General features: G+C 45.3%; 1 protein-coding gene across 4 annotated transcripts in view; it reads left to right on the top strand.

Annotated features, from left to right (window-relative positions):
• sdt (MAGUK p55 family member stardust) overlaps window positions 1–27,148 on the top strand; it is a 47,634-nt gene that overhangs the window by 8,576 nt on the left and 11,910 nt on the right. For 2 of the 4 annotated variants that reach the window (XM_075699446.1, XM_075699447.1), the window contains exons 3-9: window positions 16,407–16,688; window positions 18,061–18,236; window positions 20,186–20,371; window positions 21,212–21,434; window positions 24,240–24,436; window positions 25,362–25,607; window positions 26,342–26,417. In XM_075699446.1, coding sequence (XP_075555561.1) covers window positions 16,407–16,688; window positions 18,061–18,236; window positions 20,186–20,371; window positions 21,212–21,434; window positions 24,240–24,436; window positions 25,362–25,607; window positions 26,342–26,417 — 1,386 coding nt within the window. Of the gene's footprint in view, window positions 1–8,688; window positions 9,221–10,867; window positions 10,890–16,406; window positions 16,689–18,060; window positions 18,237–20,185; window positions 20,372–21,211; window positions 21,435–24,239; window positions 24,437–25,361; window positions 25,608–26,341; window positions 26,418–27,148 lie in introns of those variants that run through there. The other 2 variants (XM_075699449.1, XM_075699448.1) reach the window with 2 other exon arrangements.

Genomic DNA, 27,148 nt, shown 5'->3' with positions numbered 1-27,148 from the left:
TTGCCTCGGTTTTAGCCACTGGAGCATTCATGATGCCATCTGCAATTTTCTGGGCGAGACGAAAAGGATTGCACGCTAAAACTTTCCCTTTCTTCTTCGCCCTCTTTTCCCCCTTTTTATTCACAGATTCATTCACTCTAATATTAGGTTGCTATAAAGGAACTTAGACACCATAACAAGCGCTAAGGAATGCGGATACAAAGAAGATACGTATAAGAGTTTTAGATTACGGGAGGCAAGCGACGTCCCCTAATCTAAATTTCTCTTATATGTCTTAGTAGTAGTAGTACTAGTAGTAGTAGTAGTAGTAGTAGTAGTAGTAGTAGTAGTAGTAGTAGTAGTAGTAGTAGTAGTAGTAGTATTTTACCCTCACCGCTCTCGATCCAAGACCGATCTCTATGAGTGGGCCAATTAATTGCGCCATTTCACCGAGAAACAACCGACCAACACCGCGGCTGAATCCGACTTCCTTATTCAAATGCATGTGTGAAACGCGGAGATGCTTTTATGAGCCAACCGCTGGGCAGATTTGAATGACATTTGTTGCATTCGAGAGAAAAATCTCAATTCTACCGAGCGTATACTAGAAGCGGCATTTTCATTTACAGCCTCGTACTTTTTTTTACAAAGATTGCCTGAAGTCAAAAAGTAAAAAAAAAATGAAGCAATAAAGTTTACAAATCTGTAACTCTGCACCAAAACCCAGCTATATCGCGCAGTTCTGTAAGCTGTATCTGTTAGAGCATCCGAAGCGGCCAAATGTGACATGCGAGTTCATAACGTAATTACGTGAAAGTGTTACAATGTTTACGAGGATTTTGCAAAAGTCTTAGTCACAAATCAGTGATGTACATATTTCAGGTACCTGTATAAGGCATCAATTTTGGTCGCTTTATATGTGTTACTAGTTGCAGTTAACAAAGTCATCTTTTTTACTGCTTAGTTGTCGAGGTGCACGATTGATGCTTGCTTTATTCAATTTTGGCCTAAATTAAAAAAAGAATCTACTATTGCAAACAGCTCGAGAACAGGATTAGGATTAAGTGAACCCTCGACGCGGGCACTGTGTTCCCTTAATCTTAATCCCGTTAATCTTAGAACTTGGTGAGCACATGTCGTCGTACTAACAAGCCTGGCTTTGAAAAAAAAAAAAAATCTGCTCCCTACAGTCGGTAGATTTTAACATTTTAAGTGCGACAAACCTCGTCAAATCTGCTGCAGTTGATGCCGAACAATACTATTTCTCCGTTCCCATTGAATTTAGATGGAATCTCCCGAAGCTTCCTCTTAAGAGGAAGCTTTAGCTCGGGTGCCCCTATCTAAATAAATGTAAAAGGGGAATTAGCTTTTCTTGGCAATCACTGCACCAAATTTGACGAGGTTTGTTGCATTAAATGCAAAAACTTAAAATCTAGTGACTGTTGGTTTAGGGTTTTTGATATAGGTGGGGGTCAATTTTTTATTGAAAATTGGCAATAATCGAAAATTTTCAGAAAACGGAATTGTCAGGTTGACAACTCTGTCACTCAGCAATGAAATATGTTTTCATAATTCTGTGAATTGCATCTGATATTACATCTAAAGCGGACAAAATTCACATGTTACACATGAATCTAAAAAAATTCAATAATATGGAGATACAGCTTTTGCAGAACCCTTGTACACAACGTAACAAATTCATGTAAGATGTAAAATGACATATAGAATTTGTCGGCTTTGAATGATCTAATGGATGCCATTGCAGAACCTCGATATCTGTTATTGATTGAGCGCTATTAATTTGTAAACATCGTGCTTCTATTTTTTCAAACTTTCAATTTTTTTTGAAAATCTCTTGAACAAAATTTAGGCCCTAAATCGAAATGCCCCTTTTAATGGTCACTAGAATTTAATTTTCTCTCTCAAGTGCAACAAATTTAATTAAGATCGGTCTGGGGGTTATCTCGGAAAAACGTTTTTGCGTTTTACATGTACTTGAATAGGTCGCGTCGGAGTTGGGCCCGAGCTGGCCCGAGCTAAAGCTTCCTCTTCAAAGGCTTTCCGCTTGGTAGAGGACGACATAAGCACAGCGGCGAACAGTACATTTGCCGTTTCGGAACTAAGCTTTCCAATACATATGGAATATTCGCAAAGGACACCGTCGTGGATATCGCACGTTTCTGCAATAACTGGTCTCAGATTATTAAATCTTTTTTTTCTTTTTTGGCGGGGGGGGGGGGGATTCAAGAAAAAGAAACGATAAGTTGACTGATCGAACTTCATTCATATAAGCAGCAGCAGCGGTGCGTTAATCGCGAATACTATGCAGAAAATTTCGCTAATTAACTTTTGAGAGTATGGCGACAGTTTTCGAAGCTGCGGAAACTCGAACGCACTCTTTCCGCACGTGAATGACTGCACTTCGCAAGTATGAAGGTTAGGAAACTTGAGATATCTTAGGGGGATACGAAAGAGAGAGAGAAAAAAATATTTGAGCTGTATTAGCAAAGTGCCCTTCCATACAATGCAAAAAAAAAAAAAATTGTGCGGAAACCATCTACGATTATTGTCAATGTAAGCGAATAGCCCGAACGAACGAACGAACGTGTTGTTTTTCGAGTCCGATCACTGACCAAACACGAAAACGGGTAAAAGAGGCAAAGAAAGTTGTTTCGCGTAAAAAGCGCTCTCACTGTATTTCTTGTAAGCCACAAAACAAGCAAACACGAAAGACGAAATGGCCTTGAAGTTCCCGCCCCTGCTTGACGTGACGTCATGGATTTTGGGGGGCGACTGCTCGGGGCCCTATAGTTTTGTTCATAAAGTTGGACGGCAGTGTATTCCAATGGATCCAGAGATTGAACTTGACAAGTTTCAAGAACTTTTGTACAGCCACAACATCCCAAATATGAACGAAAGGTCCCTTGGAATCTGTGACGTCACGCTGAAGTACCGTTGCTCAGGTTTGGCGCTGCGCGCGCGAGAGAAAAAAAAAGTAAAGAAAGAAATCCGGAACAGACCGCCATCGTCTAATAATCAACCTATTACCGTCGTGAAATTAGGAAATATTACTGTACCTGTCTAATTTAATGTTCCTTTTCGTGTCCCTTTAATCTGGTGCTGAAGTTGACCATCAGACAGCGACCTTGGCGCCATACTATCATGACGTTACTACACTGAGAAAAGTTCACTGACGTCGTGCAGCAGAGAGGCTAGGTATAAGGAAATTAATTTTAAATAAATAAATAAAATGAGTTCTGGTGGCTTTACCCGCCAGAACCACGATCTGATTACGAGGTACACCGTAGTAGGAGGCTCCGGACTAATTTTGACCACCTCGGTTGCTCTGACAGACAGACAGACAGACAGACAGACAGACAGAAAAAACTTCATTCATAGCAAGTGAGTTTGGACTCCTCTGGGTCCCTGGACCACCGCACAGACGTGCATCCAATGCACGGTACACGGGCGTTCTTGCCCGTGGACCAGACCGACGCGGTCGGGAGTCGATCCCACGACCTCGTGCTTATAACAGCGCAAAGCCGTAGTCACTTAGCAACCGCTGTGGGTAAATGAATAAATAAAAACTGCTGCGCGCATTCTTTTTTTTTTTTCTGTGCTCGCATGTAAAAATCGCATCGATCGCAGGAAGGAACCAGCCGGTGTGTCATGACGTCACGGTACACCCATCTCCTGGATAACAAAACAGAAAGTGGTTCGTGGACACAAATATTACAGCAAATTATTTGTGGCGCTTTCACACTTGCCGCTATTCTTTTCTTTTTTAATGTTTGGAGAGTTTGTACTTATATAAGGAAAAAAAAAAACATGACAAATTCGATAATGTCACGTAAATGCTCATTTAACTAAAGGGACCTTGCTGGGCATCTTGTAAGAGTACTCAAAGCAGTGCCTTTTGCTAAATGACTATGTGCCTCGCAGCAATTTCCAGAAGTAAGTCCAGAATGCAGCGAGAATGTATAGCTGCTCCGTATATTTCTCGAAAACCGAGAGCTTTTAGCAGAAGGCTATACTTGGCAGTTGGCCGACACGTTGGCCAATAGCAGACGTAGCGCCGCCATCTTGCAGTAGTTTGCTTGCCTCACCTTGAGCCGCCGTCCGGAACGGTTCGTGTTGTCTGAGCGCTGTCGTTTGTACCGCGGTCGTATCAAGTTTCATAACATCGATAATGAGACCGGGGCTACGTGAATATGAGCAAGTGGCACAATGCTTGCGCATACTTACACTCCGTTTCAGACATCACGTGCAACGCTGTGGAAGCTACGCAAGAAGTTCGGTGACGAAAATGTATCACTCCGCGCCTTCTGTCCATGCCTCGCTGCACGTCGAAAGGCTCGCGCGGGCGTGAGGCTGCCGCGACGGGTTGCCAATAAGAAAAGCTGAAAAGAAACGCAATGAAAAACAAATTGATCTAGAACAACGCATTATAGATAACCGTATACGACACTCTTTGTTTATAAGGTTTAAAACGTTCTTCATTCAATACTGAGTCTCTGTAAAGAACAGTTTCGCACAATTACGAGCAAGAACATCAAACTACTTCTAAGTGCGGACGCAGCCACTGCAAAAAGTCTCTCTAGCCTCCACAGCGTTACACCGGATGTCTGAAACGGAGGATAGACAACTTCCACGGCCGCTGGATAAAAAAAAAGGTACTACCACGCACAATTAACTAAGAAAATTCTTTTACTTAGAGATAATGTTTTCCCTCCGCCTCACTCCAAGCTAAGCAGGCCGCAGGCGGTCACGCGCATACTCTTGCAAACGAACTCCTACCCAAATCCGGCGTCCCTTAACAGCATATATCCAGTAGCGTAGCAACGAGGGGGGCCGGGGGGCCGTGGGCCCCGGGTGCACGGGGCCAGTAGGGGGGGGGGGGGGGTGTCAAATACGTCTGAAGACACCCGAAAACTGTCGAGGACGGCGAGGATATCGACTACACCCGGGGGGGGGGGGGGGAGGTGACAGAAGATCTAAGGGCCCCGGGTGCCAGACGACCTAGCTACGCCACTGCATATATCCCGAGACTTTTCCGTATTGTTCTTGCGAGGCCTGTGGTGAGGTTGCTACTTTGTCTCGCATGCTCTGGGAGTGCGGGTCGCTGGGCCCGAAGTTCACCAAGGAAGAGTGGGACGCGCTCCTGCGAAGTCCCGTCTTTCAGGACCAAATCCTGGCCGTCCAGCGCGCCCGCGATCGGGCCGGCCGACTAGATCTGTCAGTGCCGTCGTGGGATTAGCCGGGTGCGTGTTTTATCGCGTCTTGCTGGGCCAAATAGATGTTTATTCACTCACTCAACTACAAGAGGAGCTTCTGCGCTAATATATATACGCGGAAATTGCGATTTGCCGCGCAAGTAACTTCTTCCTCTTCCATAAACGTTTCTGAAAAGGCGGAGCGATTTCCTTTCTGTCGTGTATATATATATATATATTACTTGGAACAGATTTTTTTTTTTAAGTAGCTAGCGACAGAAAGGAAATCGCAATGTCCGCGTAGCGAATTAAAAGAAAAGTTTACTGATTACTCTGAATTATATAATCAATTAAGCTCTAGCGCACATGCTGTGGGAGTGTGGGTCGACATACCCCAAGTTCATCAAGGAGGAGTGGGACTCGCTTTTGCGTAGCCCCGCTCTAGAAAAGCAAATCCTGGCCGTCCGGCGTGCCCGCGACCGGGCCGGTGGGCTAGACCTGCCGGTCCCGACGTGGGACTAGCCGGGTGCGCGACGAGTTCGCGTCCTCGCCGGACCTACAATAAAGTTTATTCACTCACTCACTAAGCTCACGTGTTGCAATTTGGGAAAATGAAGCGGGGCAGTAGTGAAATCGTAAGTCTAGCACCAATTTCGAGATCTCCGGCCTCCTTGGGCTGGCGCTACAAAAGATACGCGGGCCTTACAGCTAACAGCTTGTCAAAAGCGTATACGTTCAACAGTTCGGGGTAGCCTTACCTGTAACGCACCAGCTTCCGTATTTTGCAGATTTTTAATATCTCAAAAGTGAGGCGAGTCTTGACCTTTCTATAAGCAGACACGAGTTCACTGCATGCTCGGCGTGAAGAATTGATTAGTGAGTATTCTCTTTTTTTTTTTAATCAGCCACCTGCGCTTTGCGATTTGCGGGGCAGTTAACATCCTTCTGTTCAGGTAATCCGTCCCCATAGGCCGAAGTGCACTATATCCTTCACGCGATTTTTAAAAAAAATTGAAGTAACAAAGAAGAAAGAGAACACATACCGCGTCACACAACTCACACAAAAAAGCATGTTGTACTTACTTGCATGCTCTCCACATGTTCCACATAATGCGGCAGTCCTCCATCATTGCTATCATTTGTATACAGTGCCCGCAGTGCTTCAGAAAAGACGTTCGAAATTCCTTCAAAATGAGTAAGACGCGACAATTAAGTGGTTTTCTCGGCATAGCTTGTACCACGAAAGCATGTACATATTAAAGTGGTTCGAGGCAGTAATTAGACAAGTAGTTATGAAAATTCTTCTCATTAACGAACTTTCTAATCGGAAGAGTCAGACGACTGATGCAATAAGCCCGTAATCGGAGTAGTTCATAACCGGTTCCAGACACGCAAAAATTTGACCCACTCCTTCCTGCAGCGTAACGAATTTCCACCACTTTCACCCGGGAACACGCCGAAAGGGAGCTGCGCAATTAATTGTCACGCCCTTTCCTGGTAAAAAAAATTCGTCTAATTTTCATAATTAATTGTGTGCTTACTATATGGAGCCACTTCAATACGTATGTCTCTGTGGTAAAAGCAATTCCCAAGGGAATTATCGCATTTTGCCTGTTTGAAGTGAATTCCGTAATTATCATTATTGTTTTGATATTATCCTTTTCTTTACGGGTGACAATATATGCGCGCCCTTAGAACAGTCTGAAATGTAACGTGGGCGCAGATCGTCTCCCAACATTTGTAACATTTGTCAATCGCGACGCGATCGATTAATAGCAGGCGACTGTCTCCATCACTGTCTAGCTGTGATTTCACATAACGCACACCAAGTAGCAGTGTGAAATTAAGCTTAAAATAACGTCGCTGAATCTTTATGGTCTGCGTCACAACCCCCCCCCCCCCCCCACACACACACACACGAAAAACTAAAATAAAACGCATTGTAGCGCGCGCCGCTAAGTACGCAATCGAGAAGATGCAAACAGGACATATACATTAACAGCAATTTAACTGATTTATTACAGGTCTCCCGAGGCGTACGCAATTCGGTCACATTAACTGATTACTTCAATAAGACAAATTGCAGTGATGTTAGCCGACCAGCAATTAATCACTTTAGAGTTCGTGTAAAAAGCGGGACAGTTATGAAGCAACACCCATCCAGCAAAAAATGCTATACGCTCAAAACAAGTTTCGAGGGATACGTACGTGCTGAATAATATCCTTGACGAAATTAATGCATTACTATTCCAGTTAACACTTCTCATCAATGTGGAACTTGGGAGTGCATTTGTTCACAGGTTTTGAGGCCGTTTGTTCACTTCTGCTGGGCTTCCATTCCATTTGGGACGCCCAGCGAAATTTTGTTAATGAGCTAACATCACTCTGCAATTTGTCTCGCCTCATCAGTAATCCAGCTGACATATACGTGACAGAAATGCGATATCTACTACAAGATACATCTAATACCTACTTTCTTTGAAATAGTTAACACCAATACAACGCAGCCGCTCGTTTTTGTTGCCGAAACTGCGTGTTCTTGACAGCGCTGTTCTGCAGTGTGGTTTGGCAAAACAGCGTTGACCAACACCATTGCTAACGCCGGCTGATAGAAACGCCGGCATATATAGTGCGCGACCTACTGTCGTGATATAGTGTTAGATCGGCCCTGACATTACGTATAGAAAAACATGTTGCCCAGTGAGGTCACGTTGGCTGTATATATAGTGCACGACCTATTGTCGTGATATTAGATCGGCCCTGACATTACGCTGTACTTTGAAGTTAACCAGCGCGCCAAAATAGGGCTGTCCAAAGAGGTGCACGGTAAAGCGGTGGTTTCAATGGCAAGTGCAAGCGATTGGGATGAGAAGTTGAGCAACGCGGCAATACAAGTTAATGTGCGCACCTATAAATTGGCTTCACGAGCGAAGAAGACATATATATTAAGCGCCAAAGAAAAAATAAAGCAAACAACACCGCCACAACACAAACTACCGTTCCATTTACATGAACGCTGAGTGCTGCCGCCATTCTATGAAACAAACCCCGACACTTTCTGATTTGTACCATTTAATTTCCAAAGATATATATTCCTTGAAGTGTCTCACTTGCACGATGACTTCGCTGGCATAATCGTGAATAGCAAGCACAGGTACAGCTCCGGCTGTCATGCAGCTGTTGCGGACGAGCATACATTTACGTGGTGGTGGACATCCACGCCATCCACACGTTGCTGCCTCTTTGGCTAGGTGGCGCCACGAGCCATTACACAAACCAACGTGAAATATTCGGGATGGTTTAATGCAATTAATCGCAATGGTTGCTTCTACTTCCATTAATTCGGCACATATGTGACGGAATATTTTTTGTTAACCTTCATCGGACTTTGGCGGATGAGTTTTGATGCGCAAATACAGGAAAGTAAAATAGAAGCGGTAAAAACCAGGCCGCTCACCTGAGAGACACCTGCCGACAGGTGCACGAAAGTTAGGTGTGCCCCGTTGAAGCGCAGCACAAGCTGGGCGAAGCCGCCGCGGTGGCCGAGGAGGGGGTTTGGTAGCCCTCCGTGGTGCAACTGTTGTTTTTGTTGTTTAATGCGGGTCGTGGCACAATGCGTGCGGTGTGAAGAATGTTTTGACTGAAGCTACGGCGTGGCGACGGAAAGCTCTCCCCCCCCCACAACCAACTCTTCGCGCCCGAGGATTTTGTGCCCGGATCACGCGGAAGATTCCGCGCCGCCGCCACTTCGTTCGAAATCCCTTGCAGCAAGCAACCTCCGTTCGGTCAACTTTTCGTTGTGGTCGTTGCGGCGGTGAGCAACAAGTGCCCAGCCCCTGGATTTGCGTGCTGCCTGCCGGCGGCCTTGCGTTCTGGTATGCGGACCCGTGCGGTCGGTCCGTGCAGGGCGGCTGCACGTCGGATGTGAAACAACGCGAGTGCCTCTGCAGCGATCGTCACACCGCTTGTTGCATTCCGCGTTCGCAGGCCTAGGTGACAGGTCTTTCCTGGGGGCAAGTTTGCGAGAGGTAAGATCCGGATCGCGGACGGCGCGGCCCTCTGCGCGCGTCCGGCAAGCGTGCGATTGCTTTTTTTCTGCGAAAGCGCCGTTGCTCGAACCCCCGTTTGAGCATCGCGGTGCCGACGGGGTCCGGGCGAAAACACGCCGGCCTGCTTTCTTTTTGTTTTTGTTCTTTTTGCTAAACTTTCGCCGGCACGACGGCCGACTCAGCCGAGGACGTCGCGTGCATGGGCATCGCCTCCGGGCAAAAGGCCCGTTTCGGTCCGGGGCCACGTATGCCGCTGGACGCGCGCGGCTGGCAGAGGGGAGACGACGCGCACACGGTACCCGTCGTCGGCGAGAGAGGCGCAAATTGCGGCGATCAGCAGCGCTGGCATGCGTGCAGCGTATAGTGGTGTGCGCGTCCTCGGCGCATTAAATGGTCGATCGAGTCGCGCGGCACAGAAGAAAGCTGGCACAATGGGATGAGTAGCATTCTCTCCCTCGGTCGCTTCGCGCGCGGCGTCGCGCGACGCGTCCCTGATATTTCTTTTCTCTTTTTGTACGTGCCGGCCGATCTGTGTCACGCTTTTGAGCAACCCGTGTGTGTGTGGTGCGGGGACCGCCGCAATATCGCAGCGGTGCCACCAGCGGCCGTTCTCCCCCACCCCTACCCCAATACTACTCTGGCGCCCGGCATACTTCTGGGGCGTGAAACACGTCCCCGCTGGCCCGGCCGCTTTCGCCGTGGGTCCTTCCTGCCTTCCTCGCTTTCCTCCTTGTTTATTCTTCTTTGCGCCACGCCGGTATTTTGTAGTGGGCGTGAGCCGGATCGCGCGCAGTTGTGGGCGTCGAAGCGTGCAACAGCGCGCGCGCGCGGGCTCGACTTCGTCGTCCCCACTTCGTCGTCGCCGTCTCCGATGCATGGGACCCACGCCGCCGCCGCAGAAGCGAGCGAAAAAAAGAAAAGAAAAAGCGAAACGAGCGGCGACGGTTCGGGTTGAACGCATCGCAAATCAGCGCATTCCGTGGCGTATTTTTGATTCGGCCGAAGCTGCAGCGGCGCGTCGCCCAACGAACGCGGGTAGGAAGGCAGCGCGACGATACCGCCGTCGTCTGCCTCTCATCCACCCCCGTCGGGACGCATATGCGAATTTTGTCGCTCGCTCGGGTGCCTGCAGCCTCGACATTCCTGTCATTGACTTTATATCGCGTCGAAAGCGCCGCTGGTAAGCACCGTGCTGCCGAGTTACGAATCGTTTCTGTGAGGTTGAGCCAGAGAAACTTCATAGCCAGAAACCTGTAAGAAAAAATTAAGTTTTCTTTGCTCTTTTTCGGTTCACCCGGTTTCGGGCCTTAGAGGTGGGCAGGATGATGCTCCGCGCAAGTTATTCTCAACAGCTCAGACTTGTTTGATATGTTTTGTCTAGCTTGAACGGCACATGCTGTAGAAAAAAAAGAAAATGCTGTGCAGGACATAATGGGGTTGTAATTTTTTCTTTTGTCGATGGCTACTTTGGATTCAGCTGTGTGCGTACCTGTCACTCTGGGTCACACGCACATTGTGCGATGATGGCCATCCAGTGCTGCAGGCATTGTGTAATGCCGAACCGGCTAAGCCAAAGGCAACAGGTGCTGTCGTCGTCAGTTGCCTCTGGCCTGTTGGGGCCGTCGAAAGCTGGGCTGCTTCATGACGGGTACGCAAGGCAGGAGAAGTTTGTGTGCACTTCAGTGCATTCAAACACTCTTGTGAAAGTTTTTTGGGCACGGCCATAGGCCATGGTATGTAATTGTCGTGTTCTTAGTGAGCGAAATGGTGGGTTCCTCATCCTAAAAGCTGGCTTTGCTGGAGACAAATGTCCATTGAGCCAGCAGCAAGTGTGACGTAATATCAAACCCACGTAAATTTGGTAGCGTTCATATCTAGATAATAAGTTAATCAGGAAAGCATTTGTTGCAACTTATTTGTGACCACATGCCACACAATTAGGTACTACAAAAGCTTATTGTATAGTATTTGCAGTGCCAAAATCTGTGTGTTTATTTTTGTTCAGCATATAGTAAAAGGGTAAAAGAGAGGCTTTGTGTGACAAAACATTTGCCAGTTAAGGCACTATCTTGCACATGTGCCCATGATCTGAGTCCTTTGACTAATAGAGGAGGCACTGCCCTGTGCGTCATAGCTTTGGTGGCTTCATTTCAAAAACAAGTCATGATAGTTCATTGGAGTCCACTGCTCGCTGTGGTCCATGCCCGTTATATTGCTGTTACATTTTTCACTATGCAGTTTTATCAATGTGCAGCACTGTTTGTTTTTCTGTATTTCTGTCTATTCTGTTTTTGATTATGAAGGCTGGAGACAATTTGTCAAGCTTAAATGTCCATGTCACAAAGTCTGTCAAGCGTAACTCTTTATCTCTGTTTTTCTGGTTGTCATTCCAGTGGATCAGGATAGTGGTCGAAGAGTTACAAAAACAGCGGCAAAAGTGTGAGGGCTGGAGCAGTAACTTGGGTGTCCTTTACGCTGCGTTTAGAGGCAGTGGCCCTCAGCCACATTATCTTATCTTTCTAATCATGCCTGGCACTTCGACCTCGTAATATGAGGTCAAGCATATGGGCATGTTGCCCTTGTAACATTGTTGCTAGGATTCTACCAAACCATTTTGATTCTTTGCACAATGTCAGAGGTGAAAAATGCAAGTTCAGTCCTTGCTAATTAAATTTAATGAACTTTTTTCTTAGCACCGACAAATAAAATTGGGACACATAAGCATCACTAAATGAAATAAAAAAATACACATCTTTGTTTTCCAAAAGTAGGAGGCCCTGCGAAGCAAGTTCTACCTTTCTAAATTTTGTCTAAAGTTTTCATCAAACGTTGCAGGGTTTGCTACTGTTGCATGACTTTCAACCTTTACTGTGTAGCTTGATATTTGCAGACGCATTTCACCAAATGTCACACTGATCAGTACATTTTAGATATTTGTTTCGATTAAAAAAAAAACTCCACTGTTTGGAGATGACAAACATGTCAGATTTCTTCACCATATCCTAAACCTCGAATACTGTAACAGAGCATGTTGATAAGCTCTATGCAAATTAGTGGTACTAGTATTAAATCTTGCATGCCTAGTTGCAGGCGTGGTCAAGTTATAGGTCACCAACCGGTTATAGCAAGGAGGCATTTGTTTGTTTAAAGAACCAGTTGCGGTATGATATGTAAAAAATTATGTCATTGCAACTATAGAGGTTCAGTTAAAGCACTGACTAATAAAGATTAGTATATATTTAAATAATAGCATTTCGTCATGTTAGTGGAAAGGTTGTTTATTCATGATAACAATAGCCGTGTAAAAAATATAAAAGACTAACCCTTCGATTGCCTCTCAGCTTGCGATAAATTCATGAATCTTGGAATATGAGGTAGTAACCTTCTTTCGGATGGTTTGCTGTTCAGGCTGCATTGGCTCGATATCTGCAGTGGCAGTTGTGTTTGTTAATGTTTATGTAACACAAATATTAAACTCATATATCAGGCACATAGGCGGTGAACAGTTAACTATATATTAGAAATAGTAATTGTAGCACCTTCTGCAGCAGATGGTGTGCCAACTGCTTCAAGCAGGTCGCAAACCTACTTTTCCTTTGTTCTTTTTTGTAACTCTATATTAAATGCATTGAAGTAATTACTTCAATAAAGAAAGCCCTGTGTCACTGTATGGAAAGGTTCATAACTAAATTGGGTTACGCAACACAAGACGAAAGAATAGCCAGATTGTGTGTTTAGAGGGATCACTATTCTGAGGCGACGTAATAGGACTACAAAAGAAGGAAAAATGGGCAGCACATGTCTTGTCCTTGCTGTGTCGTGCTGCCCAGTTTAGCTATGAATCTGCACTGATTTACCAATCCCCCCCCCCCTTTTTTTTTTGAGAGGAAAGTCTTGAAGCACTATTAAATGTATAAATTCAGAAAGTACTCTTTTTATATCAGAAAAGACATGACTTTAGGACAAAACTCGCATATCAAAATATTTCGGTATGTAAAAATTATTGCAGCATGAGGGTAACAGATGTACGAAACCATCTTGCAGGACCGTACAAACTTGTTAGGATTCCAAACCGGAGTTATCAAAATGAGTATAGCAAGGCAGTACAATGAATAGCACAGAAAGAATTCAGTAAGCATACTCATTGACAGATTTAGCTGGACATGTAGTTTTCTAGCGACACCTGTAGCAATGCTACACAAACAAAGGGGTCACAGACGTTCAGTGGTAACACTCGGATTGTCCTCGTGCAGGAAGAAGCTATAAGCGGCATGTATGTTATGCAAAGTAAAGTGTTGTACACGTTCGTGGATTCTGTAGGCCTCAGGAATTCTGAGTGAAATTAATTGCGAATTGCCGTTCATAAGGTTAGATGTTATCTTTTACTAATATCATTGATGTTCACGATCAGTAAAGTGTTTTAGAAATAGCTAGTCTAAAGTTAGCAGCTGCTATTGGTTTTGTGAACTAAAGGATGCAAGCCAAAGTTGGGTCTTAAACATGTGTAGTGCCATAATAATATTTTCTTTATGGCCGGGAGTATTTAGTTTGCAGAAGCCACTCATATGCAGCATTGTGAAACCTCCCCAGCGTTAAGGACTTGGCATTTATTACAGACGTTTGGTGCAGTATCTTTTATCTTAAAAACACACACCCAAATACTTCATGACCTTCATTTTGGTAGGCTAACCCCATGTGGTCTTTAAAATATGTCAATAACAAAACTAAACTGGTTCATTACCGAACCCATCTTCATTAAAAAATGTTTCATGGTATCTGTTGAACATGAGGATGTCTTGTACATAAATTTGTCTTTACAGGAATTGTTAACATGATGTCTAAGCAAAAAAGCCTCGTCTTTAAATGCAAATTAATGCTATGTTCAATTGTAATAAATAATGCAGTCATGCACGTGTGACAGGCCTGTTTCATAAAATATTTGGGCCATGAAATCATGCAGCTTTGCAGTGTTTCAAATATTTGCTTTGGTGTGCACCAAAGTTTTGATCTCCTGTTGTATGGAAACGACAGTTTGCCTCGTATTGCAGAGTCTACAGCTGCACGAGTAGTTAACACAGACAAAATAATTTGCTGAATGCCATCACATATAGCTTGAAGAGTATGTGGATACTTAGGATTGCCCTGGTCCACTTGCGGGTCAGGAGAAGACTTGAAGCACATGGCACATTACCTACCAGTGGGTCATGAAACACAAAAACCTGTGTATCTTGAAAAGACTGCTGCTGAGATCACAATAAACAGGCACATTTTGGCTGGCTGATTGAATCTCTGTTCACGATAAAATGTCCCCGAGTCGCATACATTCGTAGTCTTTAGTTTAAGGTGTCACTAATTAAGTGCATCTCAAGCTAAACCATCCTTCCATAACATGCGACAAATGTGCCCACCTACTGGTTGGTCATGAGGCACAGGAATCGGGATGCAAACAACTTTTACTCATTCAACTAAAGTGTACTCCATCATTAAATGTCCTCGATTCCTCCACTTGTGTAGTTCCTAGCCTACAAAGGAGCAGTAAAGAGACATAGAATCAGTCTTAAATGTTGGAATATTCTTTCAAAACTCAATATTTGTTAGCCTTGTGGTAAGGGGCTGATTACAAGAAGAAAAAAATGAAGATGAAACTTCCATATTTTCAAATTCGCACCAAAACCCCAGCGTTGGTACGTCAACATGACTTCATGGATTAAACATTATTTTCTCGCACTTGGGTCGTCGTGGCATATTGAAATTTTCTCGAAATTTGCTAAGGCTCTTTTCTGGCTCCTTTAGCATACAATGTGCAGTCCACCTTTACTGATAAACAACGCAGACACCGCAAAAATTTATTTATTACAACACAGCGAGCCCGTCTCTCATTCTTGCAACTTTTCTCGCTACCATGTCTCTTCTTATGACAAGAGAGGCTTTTGCAATACTGTAGTAGAGTAATTTGCTAATGCAGATAAATTAATTTTTTTTCATTGGTTCTCTTTGTTTAATAACTATTGATGAACGTGAGTCATGTGCCTTCAAAGGCCAACTGCAATATAATTTTCTACTGCATAAGAAAACCTGGTTTAAGATAATTTAGTTGTAGGGGAGCCTCTGCACAAAATTATACTTTAAAATATGAGTGGGAGCGTCACGAAAAGCTTGCGAAGATAGCCATTTTTCTTTAAATTCTAAAATTGGAACCCATATCACCATGACCACTCACTGGAACTGATGCATGACGTAACGCGCAGCTCCTTGGAATGACCTCCGCAATCTCGGAGGCCGTGCTGCTGCAAAGCATAGATATGGCAGCCACTGCGGATTGCCTCGTCGAGCCCTATCTCCACACGAGACGCTCAGACTAGCGCATGCTCCAATTGGTTCCTGTGTTTCTCCAGGCATGGATACGCGAGACAGCCCGATTGTCCGGCACCCATAGCTGCCTGCGGCGCACTTAAAATCTCAGACGTGGCATGCTAGGACTTGCATCATAGCGACACCACGAAGTGTACGCATCGCCTGCTAACCCAAAAACTATTCAACTACCAGTCCTGTGGCTTTGCCAAAATAGGTATATGCTACTCATCTATAACAAATTTAGCGAAAGTGAAATTTCGTTGCAGTTGGCCTTTAAACTGTCGCGAAGTGGTTGTATGTCTAAATGAACGCCTAAATGTCTAAATTATCCAGGAAAGTAAATCATTCAAAGCTTTCACAAATAGCATCACTACGTATCTGTTGTCACTGCAGACATGACCGCTCCTTTTGTTTTTTCTGTTGTTTCTTACAGTATTTTCTCAATTGTACGTAAATGTTCGATACGAAATAACTCCAGTTTCAATGTTAACCAACCACTCTGTATTTCCATCTCGTTTAGTGTTTATTTTATGCGCTGAATGTCTTGTGCTCTCGAATGGGAGCAAGAAGGGCGCAGACTCCTTGTCAGGCATCCACTTGCCTTTTGGTCTGCGCCCTAGGCAACTGTACCGTACGTTGTCTGAATAAACTCTTTGACTCTAAATAACATATTCACTGCTTCTGAAACATTTTCACAACCTGTGATGCGGTGTGCCAAGTTCCAACTGCCGAACCTAAATCCTGCCTCTTCTTTCTCTCTTTCCCTCCCCCCACCCTCGTTCCGTCCCTGCGTGCATTTGCATGAGCACAGTGTTGGACTTGTCGGAGAGCAGCAGCCATGTGCAGGAGGCCTTTGTCATTGCGGTGGAGCAGCAGGCCCGCGAACGGCTGGAGCGTCTGTCGGCGCTGCAGCGCATCCGGCCAGTCGACATGACCAAGCTGTCGCAGGAGCTCAACGCGGAGGAGCGTTCTTCCACGCCCTCGTCTCAGCCAGCAGGCTCCAACGGACTGCTGCTGCTTGCCTCCGAGGCCAGCCCCGTCTACGTGGCCTCCGTGCCCCAGCTACAGAGGCTCCAGCGGCACGGCTCAAGAGGTGAGTGGACGTTTGCGTGCTTAATTAATTGCTTGCCTAATTAAATTATGACGGCCAACTTATCAATTTCAATATGCAGAGTTTGCTGATTCGAATGTTGATTTAAGCATGGGAGGCAATTCAAAACTCTTAGTACTGTTTTTTTTACAAGCTGAAGTGAAGTTTCAGTTGTAGATAACTCAGGCAACCAATTCCTAATTATATATTTGCTATGCTAATGAATTTTCTTACTCAAATAAAATTTCACTTTTTGGTTCGAATGTACTCCCGATGGCCAGAGATAAAGTTGAATAAGTTGTTTTAATATTCTTTAGTGTGCAATGCTTTTTGGGCTTTGCGGGGTTCATTACTTTACCTAGGGAAATTAAAATGGAGCTTCTCATTAGTTTGTTGTACTTGATTCCATCCGACAAATGAAAATGTTTTGGTTGGCTTACTCTTATTTGGGATATGGTTTAGAACCATCAATTCCAGCTGGCTCTTTGGTCAATTAAAGCTTGCTTCTGAGCGCAAAGCATCTGCAAAGTAACATGGCTGTGGCCAAAAGCAAATGATGAAATCACATTTCCAAAGGACTGGATGATCAGGATGTAGCTGGCTTCAGAGAATATTGTATAAAGCCATTGCACGTTGAAAAATCAATGAACTGTGAGTGACAGTGTTATATAATAGGTGATATATGCTGAATGACAGATCTGCATCACATAGTTTTCATGCCCATTACACATGTATATGCCGTGGTAAATGGTGTTCTGCAAAAGGAAGCATAAAGCTCCAGCTTTTGTGCCCATTCATTGATATATTGGCATATTGCTTGGTCTGGGATCTTATCTAAACCCTCTAAATACTAATACTGACCCGTACTCGTCCTAACTGTTTGTACCGGTACCACCAAAGATGAGCTGTATTCGTCCATCTGCAACAGCTTCTTCTACTTTGCTTGCCAAAGGTGAACTGCATTCATTGACTTGATTCTTGCTGTCCATTGAGTTTCAGTACTTAACGCATTTTTAGATACTTCTGGTTCCTTTCACAATATCTGTTCGAATAATTGCGCTTGAACTTTGCAGGTGTGCTGAGGGAAAGTCTCTTTTTCAGAGCAGATGCCTCTTATTTATATTTCGAGTGAATATAAGAGGTAAACCGCATATCTAACAGATTTTTCGAATCTGGGTATAAGTGTTGGAATAATTAACTGCAATAAAAAGGAAATGGTAATTTTGTACACTCTTTCTTTTTGCAAGTAAAGTTGGGAGTTAAAGAGATGATTAGTTGTTAAGTAGTTCAGACAACTGATAACCCAAACGAAAGTCAAGGACGCCAATAACTTGAGTTACTGACGCGAGTTGACCCGTGCTCCCCAACCACGCAGGCGATTCGGGTTTTCCCGAGAGCAGCACACTGACCTCTGCCAACGGGCACGCGGCGCCTGTCGTCGCAGACCAGGAGCTCGAACTGACCCAGCAGCTGCCAGAACCCATGCTCACCTCACCCAACCCGCCCGTGCCCACACCCCGAAAGTCGCTCTCCCCACCTCCCGGCATGAAGGTGCGGAGACGCTTCCATGCGTTGCAGTCGCAGGGGATGGAATTTCACTGGCATTCCCGGCTTATCACGCACTTGGGGGGAGGAGGGTGCTTATCCTAATGCCTGCGCCCTTATCAGAGTAGACACCCCAAGTAGTCTGTGTTCCTGGTGTGCGTGTTTGTCTGAGGGTGATATAACTGCCGTCTGCTGTGCTAAGTGAAGTCCCTCCTTGAAGACAAACATGATGGTGGAGGAGGGATCCAGTGCGATATTGCGCGAGTTGAAAAGTAAATGTTGACGTAGCATGGCCCTGAGACTTTGTAAAAATTAGGCATGGCAACAAGAGTGTGTCAACGTTATATAGTCGCATTGTGGCTCCTAATTTTCTTCGTTATGGATTGCATGCCACTGTGTCAAGGACACCAAGTAATTTTCTGCTGATTTTTTAATGTTTATTTCTGATTCTGCTGAAGCATCGCACACATGCGCATTGCATGCAGAATATGATGTAGCTACACATTACCGATCTGTTGATGTGCTTGGTTAGAAGTAAGGTGCTTTGTTGTTTCGGCATTAATTTGTACATTTTGCTGTTTTAGTTACCGCTGGCTTACCATGCTTTACAGAATTTTTTCAACTCTGCCACGGGAGTGTTGTGCAATGGTTCCAAGCATCGTGTAATGGATGAGGTAGTCTTGCGATAACTTCTTTGTACCCATATTAGTTACTGAAATATGTATTTGCATAACACAACTCGTGACTCGCCAATGGATTCTTTGAATAGTGGTGAAGTGGAGCCTTCTTGCGGCAGCTAGCCATTTCAGAAAATATGAACTTTGTACCTTGTTTGAGGCCACAGAAAGAAACAATGGAACATGGTTGCTTAGAACTTGTAGAAAGTGAAGCCAAAAGAGGCTGTGTAAAATTGTTCAGTTCGCAATCAGCTATATCCAGCAGTGGCAGGGTCAGCATATAGTGAAAGGTCTGTGTTCTAGCTTTCTTCTGTGGCTGTCCTGTGTGGCTGTCCTGTGTGACACACACAGTACAGTCACACATGACAGTCACACAGGACACTGTGTGACTGAGTGCAATGTTTGGTCTGTATCAGTATCCTCACTGCATAAAACAGAGGCGTATCTGCAGTGCTGCACCACATTAAAGGTAAACATATAACGTAAAGAGACAAAATGTACTAGCACGTACATACTAATCAAGCAGACATGACAAAACTAGAAGTTGCAGCAACATGTAAGTGTCAGCACTGGCAACATTTTCTGTTGGTTTCGTGGGTAAAACCCGCTGTGATAGCTTAGTGGCTATGGTGTTGTGCTGCTAAGCACGAGGTCGCGGGATCCAATTCTGGCCGTGGTGGTCACGTTTCGATGGGGGCGAAATGCAAAAATCGCCCGTGTCCCATGCATCGAGGGCACATTAAAGATCCCCTGGTAGTCAAAATTAATCCTGAGTACCCCACTATGGTGTGCCTCATAATCAAGTTGTGGTTTTGGTATGGTTTTACCCCATAATTCAATTCGTGGGTAAAAAAAAATGTATTTCCCCTTTTTCTTTTGCTGCAAAGCACATGGGCAGAAAAGAAAAAGAAAACTCTAGCAGCACTTTCACCAGCAATGGTGTCATAGCCTTGCTACTTCCAAAAGCCTGAAAAAAATAAAACAAAAGGAACTGGTGTAGGATTATAGAAGTGACATTGCCACCAGCCTTTCGCCTTTCCATTATTTGATGGCTTACAGAGAACAAGCACAGTCTGTGCTCACAATCGAAGTTATAGTATGTATTCACTGTTTAAGGAGTGTCGATCTACCCATGCAGCCTAACTGAGCATTCTCCCACAGTGCTCCTTTGAACTAGACGCAAATTTCCAACTTTGTTGAGGCCGCCAGCAAAGATTGTGAGCACCAAGCAATGAGCCTGAGTAAAATGTTTTGCCTGGGTGCTCTCCTGACTGGCAGGGTCCAGCCGAGGTGGAGACAGGGCAGTCGCACCGCGAGATGGCCGTGGACGTGCCCGAGTCTTTTGTGGCGGTGGCCAAGACTGCGCCGCGCTACCCGCCGCCTCCAAGGCCTCAGGGCTCTCCCCGGCTCAACGGATCGGCAGCACCGACGGGAGAGCAGCTGGAGCGCATACGAAAGTACCAAGTGAGTTTCCCTTGTGAATGCATGTGCATGAGTCGTGGAACAGTTCTCGCTAGGTAAATTTAAATGGTAAATCTCTAATTTTTGGTTAGCAGCATGTAGGAACCTGGATACTTCTAGGAACAGGAATAGTTTGACTTGAGTAGGCTCAGTTGGTGGTGTTGTGCTGCGAGTTTGTAGCGTGGAAGTTTTTGAAGAAACAGGTAGAACTCTGTCATCCACTTGTTTTGCCTCCCTTTCATTGAAAACTTGTGTGCTGCAGAGATATAGCACAGTGCCGCCAAATAGGGCAGTCAATTTGTTCTCGTAACAGAAAACTTCAAGTTCGCCTTGCTCACAAGCATTTGTATAAGAAGACAACATAAAAGGAAAACTAAAACCCTGTTCTTAGTTGTCTTGCACTGGGAGCTGCACAGATAAAAGAAAGTGGCGGCACAAATGAAGGGATGAAAGCACAAACTACCAACTGTTTTACTTGTAACCAAGAGCGCCTTTACACCTGCTGATAGGTTGCTGATGTCAGAGGCTTTGGGAGTATTATAAACCAAAGTGGGTATCGTAAAATATTAGTGAAGATTCTGGCCCAGTGTAAAATGCAACGCAAGGCAACTATAAACGCACACCAACTAGCATTGTTGAATGCACAGCTGAAAGTTAGGCCTCGTGCTTATTTAATCGGTATCACAAGGGCCGCTAATGAGCAGGCAAATAGGTCTAAGCCAATGAATAAGCACCCATCTCTATCTTTTGCTGGTTTAATTTATGCAGTAGTTAGTTATACAAAATGAACTAACCCAATTTCAAACTGTCTCACTAAGGAGCATCGTGCCCTCGGTTTCGCAGGAAGAGCTGCGGATACGCAAGGAAGAAGAGGAACGGCTAGCGCAGGAGCAGGAGTTCCTGCGGTCTTCACTACGGGGCTCCAAGAAGCTTCGAGCCTTGGAGCAGAATGCCCCAGAAGGGATCCTCAACGCTGCCTTTGAGACGGACTCTTTTGGTGCCACTCTGCCTTCGGATGCCCGCCTCCTGCCTCTCAGCCCACACAAGCCTCCCAGCCGCATTTATGGTGAGGGCACATTAATTTCTAGCTACTGGGAGTGGCGTTAGGCGTGGCCCAGATACTGCCAAGCACCTTGGGAGTTCAGGATCCTGACCAGCTGCTAGGAGTTGTGTAACAGCTTTAGCACCTTTACCCCCTTGGGCATGTGCGTATTGAATTAAAGACCTGCACACTGTCAGCTGCATTAAGTCTGTCATTGAGTCTCAGTCAACTGGAAATATCGGGGAATGCCCTTATAGTGTTCCTCTCCAGAAAAGGAATGTCGCACAGCTTAGAAGAATGATGCATACAGTCTGCGTGAAAAGTGTGGGTCGTGGTACAAATTCCGCAAAAAGGTTGGTGGCTGCAACCAGTAGAATTGTACAGCACTGCGTTTGCCACACATACTACCCGTGAATGCTGTACAGTCGAAACCCGCGACAACGAAATTCTCGTGATAATGAAATATTTTCGTATCCCCTGTGAACACTCATAGGATTCAATCCATTTCATACCTCTCGACAACAAAATGTCTCTGTACTACAACCCCGCATCAACGAAATTTGACGGAGCGTAACCTCGCATATTACCTACTTGCGCAAGGCTAGCAGGCTCCAAAATGTGCTCAAATGCGAGTGCTTTGCACTAAAATTGTGTAAAATACTACCACATTACAGTTGCATGGCCGTCGCCATTTTTGTTTACAAAAACAACCAAGTGCCGGGAGCAATCAGGTGCGCTGGAAACACGTCATACCTGATGATCGCCCGTTCGAAGCAGCACGTATGTTGCTATCGACATGTGACGACTGTTCATTTTTGCACCTTGAGTGCAGCGCTTAATGTGCACCTAGGCGAGCGAAATGCAGTGAAAACAAGGAAATCCACGTCCCACAGACGTGGAATAGTTTGTGGTGCTTGAGATGGTAGTCGCAGCATGAAGTGCCATTCATCGGGTCTTGATTAACCCTTTGACGGTCCATTACCTAAATATATGGCGCCGCGAACAAGTCCGAAAATGGTCGATGCCGTATATTTACGACGCCGTCTGTACGTTTAAAAAGCGCGCCAATTTCTTGAACTTTTTCTTTTCTGTCATGTGCTGCCACTATGTGGGGATACGGGGAATTTTTTTCGCGTGCCTCCCTCTCCCGTATTTCGTTGCATGGTTTGTTTTAGCGCTAGTTCACTCCCGCGCGTCTATATACTACCACTCGCGCATTGGCGAGCACGCGGGCGAACGGCCGTTTGGATTGTGTTTTGCGGGCGGTTTTGGCTTTTTTCGCTTGCGAAACTGATGGCTAACTCGTTCCTAATCGCTCAAAGGGCGACCGCTTGTTTCTCGCTCGTTTATTGCTCACAGGGGTGCGCATAGGAAGGATGCCGCCATGCATGCGTTTCCGTTTCTTTTCTTTTTTTTAAGACTCGCAAAACGCCCTAGCTGGTTGGCGATAAGATGAAGTTTAGCGGAAGTTTGTCACACATGTTGCTTTTCTTGATGGGCACACAACCAAACAATTTTCTTGAGTGCGCGCACCTACGCAGTTCGATTACGCTATGGACGTACCTATTAGTGTAAGAGCAGGAACATTTGAGGCTTGCGAAATATTCTCGTGTGCAGATTTTCAAAGCCTTGAACTATGTGCATAAAAATGCATCAAATTTTTAATTATGATAAGTTTATTTCCTTTCTTATTGTTGTTATTCATGAATTAAGAGTGCATATATACCAACGCAAAATATTTTTTTCTCACTTTATGGTCACCCTAGAAAAATTACGGTAAATTTTTTTCGAAATAAGTCCCTAACAAGAATCGGAAATGTGCAATAAGAAAAATTGACCCTGAGTGGTCGCATATGGCGAAAAAAATCGACCCTGGAAGGGTTAAGAGATTGTCAGGGGATCCGCATCCCTTGCTTCAAGAATGCAGATTTCGGTGCCACCTGACAAGCATTGCGTGCAGATTTGGGACCGGACGTAGATTTGCGCAAAGGGGCCTTAATCTCGATCGATTGCCTTTGGATATCGAGATATGTTCACTTTTAAGCTCAGCACTGGACTTGTCGGTGCCTACAGGCGACAGCGTGCACTGTCGCATGGAGCGCTGTTGCTCGGCGTCTGGTGCAGACTTATGCAAAATCTTGCAAAAGCGATCGTATCACGGCAGTGCTGCCAATGCTGATTGATGCATGCTGTGCACTTTGTACTGTCAACAATGCGGTTCTATATCCTCAGGCAAAGCTTGCCAAAGCAGGCTAACGTAATTTTTATGGTAAAGTGTCATTCTGTGACGCATTACCTGTCTGTGCTGTCTCACTTCGCAACAACGAGATTCTTGGAAAAGCGAATTTTTTCGCCTTCCCTGGCAATTTTATTATTGCAAGGTTCAACTGTATACCTGAACTCCAGGCTGCTCATTGATCATCTTTTTTGCAGATTCCACTCTCTGTAAACTTTTGATGTCAACAGTGCAGGGTTTCCAGAAGGTCGGTGTCTTTAGCAAATCTATATGTCGGTTTTTTTCGAATGACAAAAAGACTGAAACAGCGAATGTAATGCTAGAACTATTATAAACAGTGTGCAGAAGAACAAGGACACAAGCATAGAACAACCAGGACGGAGCGCTCTCACGGCAGAAGCAAATTTATTTTGGCACGAGCACCCACATTTCGACAAGAAATTGTGCACTCATGCCAAAAGAGAATCCGCTCCGACTAGCCCAACTTGCTGTCGTTCTGCCGTAGCTAGAAAATTGCTGCAAAACTTGTCGCATTTGCGAATGCTTGCCGCTGACGCCGTTATTCCCCTCTTCCTTCTCCTGCCTGCCTGCAGAAGCTCACGAGTTGGAGCAGTGCCTCAAGAGGCTGGAGCCCCTGGCGGAGCCGGGCTCACTCTCATGCGTGGTCAGCCTGTTGAAGGAACCGGGCTTCCAGGGGGCGCTGGCCGTCAGCAACAATGTCCAGCAGGCCTGGTGCTACCAACGGCCGCCCACCCCCATCTGCTCCAACGCTCAGGACCTGGCTCAAGAGGTGGGGTTTGCATGCTTCAGCTTGAATTTCACTAATGGCACGTTCAGGTGGTCGTTCCAGAGTGGTTTTGGGTGGTCGTTTCAAACTCTGAAACTACCACCCGAATGTGCCGTTAGTGCTGCCACGGCAATGCTGCAAAAGTAGCCTCAAAGAGCAGCTAAGCGTTGCTTCTAACACAGGCAGGGCTGCACTGATGATAAGGAAGCAGGATTATCACTTCCACAGCCGGTTATTCTTGTAATACCGCTTTAAAGCTGTTTTTCACTACCTTCATGGCAATGCCAGAGCGCTCTCAAACGACCACCCGAATATGCCATAAGACAACACAATTGTTGGACAGATTTCCGGGCAGTGGCACACCAAAGCCGCGGGACTTCCAAAGGGTTTGAGAACTCCCTCGTACAGCTTCGCTGTCTTTGACATTCGAGTTGACCAGATTTGCATACATTTGCAAAACTTCTGTTGCTGTGCTTTAAAATCGGCGTTCTATATTTAGTTTCATTGTACATAGGTGACGCATCAGTCAACGGATCCCTATGCTACTTGGCAATCACCGTGCCCAAAGTTTTGAAACACGGAGGCACATGGGGAGTTTCACAACTGTTGTGGTTGAAGGTCACTGCTCACACTTGCAGTGTTTGCTGGGGTCTGTGCCGTAAAAGTACCTGCTAGCCCTGCGCACAAGTGAATACAATGTGTACTCGCTGCGGTGGCTCACTGAGGAGCATGAGGTCATAGGTTCGATCCCCAGCTTTGGTGGCCGCCTGTTAATGAGGGTGAAATGAAAAGGTGTTCGCGTAATTAGATTTCAGTGCACGTTAGAGAACCGCAGGCAGTGAGAATTCATCCAGTGCCCTCCACTACAGTGTCTCTCGTAGCTCCAGCACTCAATCAATCATTGGTGCATTTCGTGGTGCCTGTGCAGGTGCTGTCCCTACTGGAAGGCTGTGCTTTGCCCGAGGCAATGCAGCTGCAAGACTTTTTGAGTCGGCTGGATGTAGATGGGTTGTTGCTGAGCCACGACCGCATTGCAGCGCGCTGTGGAGCGTCGCCGCGGCTTGCCCACTCTCCACCTGGACCCGGGGGCGCCCACGAAGCCCTGGACAGGGCATCTCATTATTCAGAAGACAGCATCAAGATTGTCCACATTGACAAGACTAACGAACCTCTGGTGAGATGACAAAAGTCACTAAAGTTTGGTACGGTCGTGTTGTTATTAGTTGACGTGCACTGGTTGCATGGTCACAGTCTGCACAGTCATTCCTTGAAAGCATTGTTGACAATGAAATAATTACTGTTCAGAGTACATGTAGGCTTCAGTAAATTTAGTTCTATGTGATTCACCTTCTTGACTATGTGCTGGAGACCTAATGACCTAATCAATATCTGTTTTCCCTGTTCTATCCTTCTGTTTGTTTTGACAAATTTATTATTGTCATCTTGAGTCAGCAAAAGGATGCTAGCTAAATTGTTCATTACTGTGCACCTGATTTCTGCATGTCATGCTTTGTGGCACATGCAAAAGATTTCAGTGCGAACATTAAGGCTAGTTTTCATTTTGCATGCGCTGGATATAGGTAGTTAAGTGCTTTTGCCCGTAGTTTGGACAGATGCTGAGGCAGGCGCTGTATCTCACTGTGGGAGCTATATAACTGCTCTAACCACTTCAGCCAGGCAAAGTTGAAACAAGCCCAAATGTGCCCATGTAGGGCTTTCTGAGATTATGATGTTGCTTGTTAAAGCTATGACAGGTAGGAGAAAAGAGCATTAAGGGGAATCAGCTTGGAAAGTTTAGACGTTGTATATTGCACGCAGCTGTAGCTGGGTGTGATTGTCTTCACAGCATACGTGAGTGATAAAAGGTTGATGTGACTGTTTGATTGACTCTTCCTTTTTTTCTTGCAGGGTGCAACTGTGCGCAATGAAGGGGAAAGTGTCATAATTGGACGGATTGTCAAAGGTGGCGCAGCTGAAAAGAGTGGTAAGGGAATAAGAATTGGTAGTAGACATTTGTGCATGTAGTGTTTGAATATCTTAGAGGATGGAAGATTGAGCCCTTCGGTACGGGCACAGCTACAGCTTTGACGTAGCTAAACGAATTCGGCACAGCTGAACTCTGACAAAACCCCACACAAATTGCGAAGCGCGGTTGCAGCACAGTAGCTCAGTTGTTAACTTTCCTGTTTACCAAGCGCACATTGTCACAGGGGCATGATTTCACTCCCAAGTGGCAGGTGGTGTGCAAAGCTTTTTTTTTTTGTTTACCATTTGTTGAAGGTAAAGCTGGGGAAAATAAAGTGTTGCCTTATGATGACTTAGCAATGACAATGTTTGTATAATGGAAAGGACTGAAATACGTACACGGCAAATGTAAGGGCAGTATTTTTGAGCAACCACTTTGGGGGATACGACGACTTTCGGGTTGAAGCATACGGCCAACAGCATTCCTTGCAGTGTAGTACCAAGCTCTTTGCACACTGCTAGGAATGCTGTCGACCAAATGCCCAAAAGATATGATGAGCCACACGAAATCTTAGGAGAGTGATCATATCCCCCAAAAGTGGTTGCTCAAGAATACCGCCCCAGTTTTTGAGCTCTTAACTGCTACAGCAGTAAAATTCGCCTGCAAAGATGTTCATCCGCATTACAGAAACCCAGGTGATGTAAGCTTGTTCGTAGACCTCTGTGTAGCATTCCGTGTGGCTCAGATGT

Source organism: Dermacentor variabilis, chromosome 7 (assembly GCF_050947875.1).
Source record: "Dermacentor variabilis isolate Ectoservices chromosome 7, ASM5094787v1, whole genome shotgun sequence".
In the NCBI taxonomy this organism is placed as follows: Eukaryota; Metazoa; Arthropoda; class Arachnida; order Ixodida; family Ixodidae; genus Dermacentor; species Dermacentor variabilis.
This window is presented reverse-complemented; position numbering and strand designations above follow the sequence as displayed.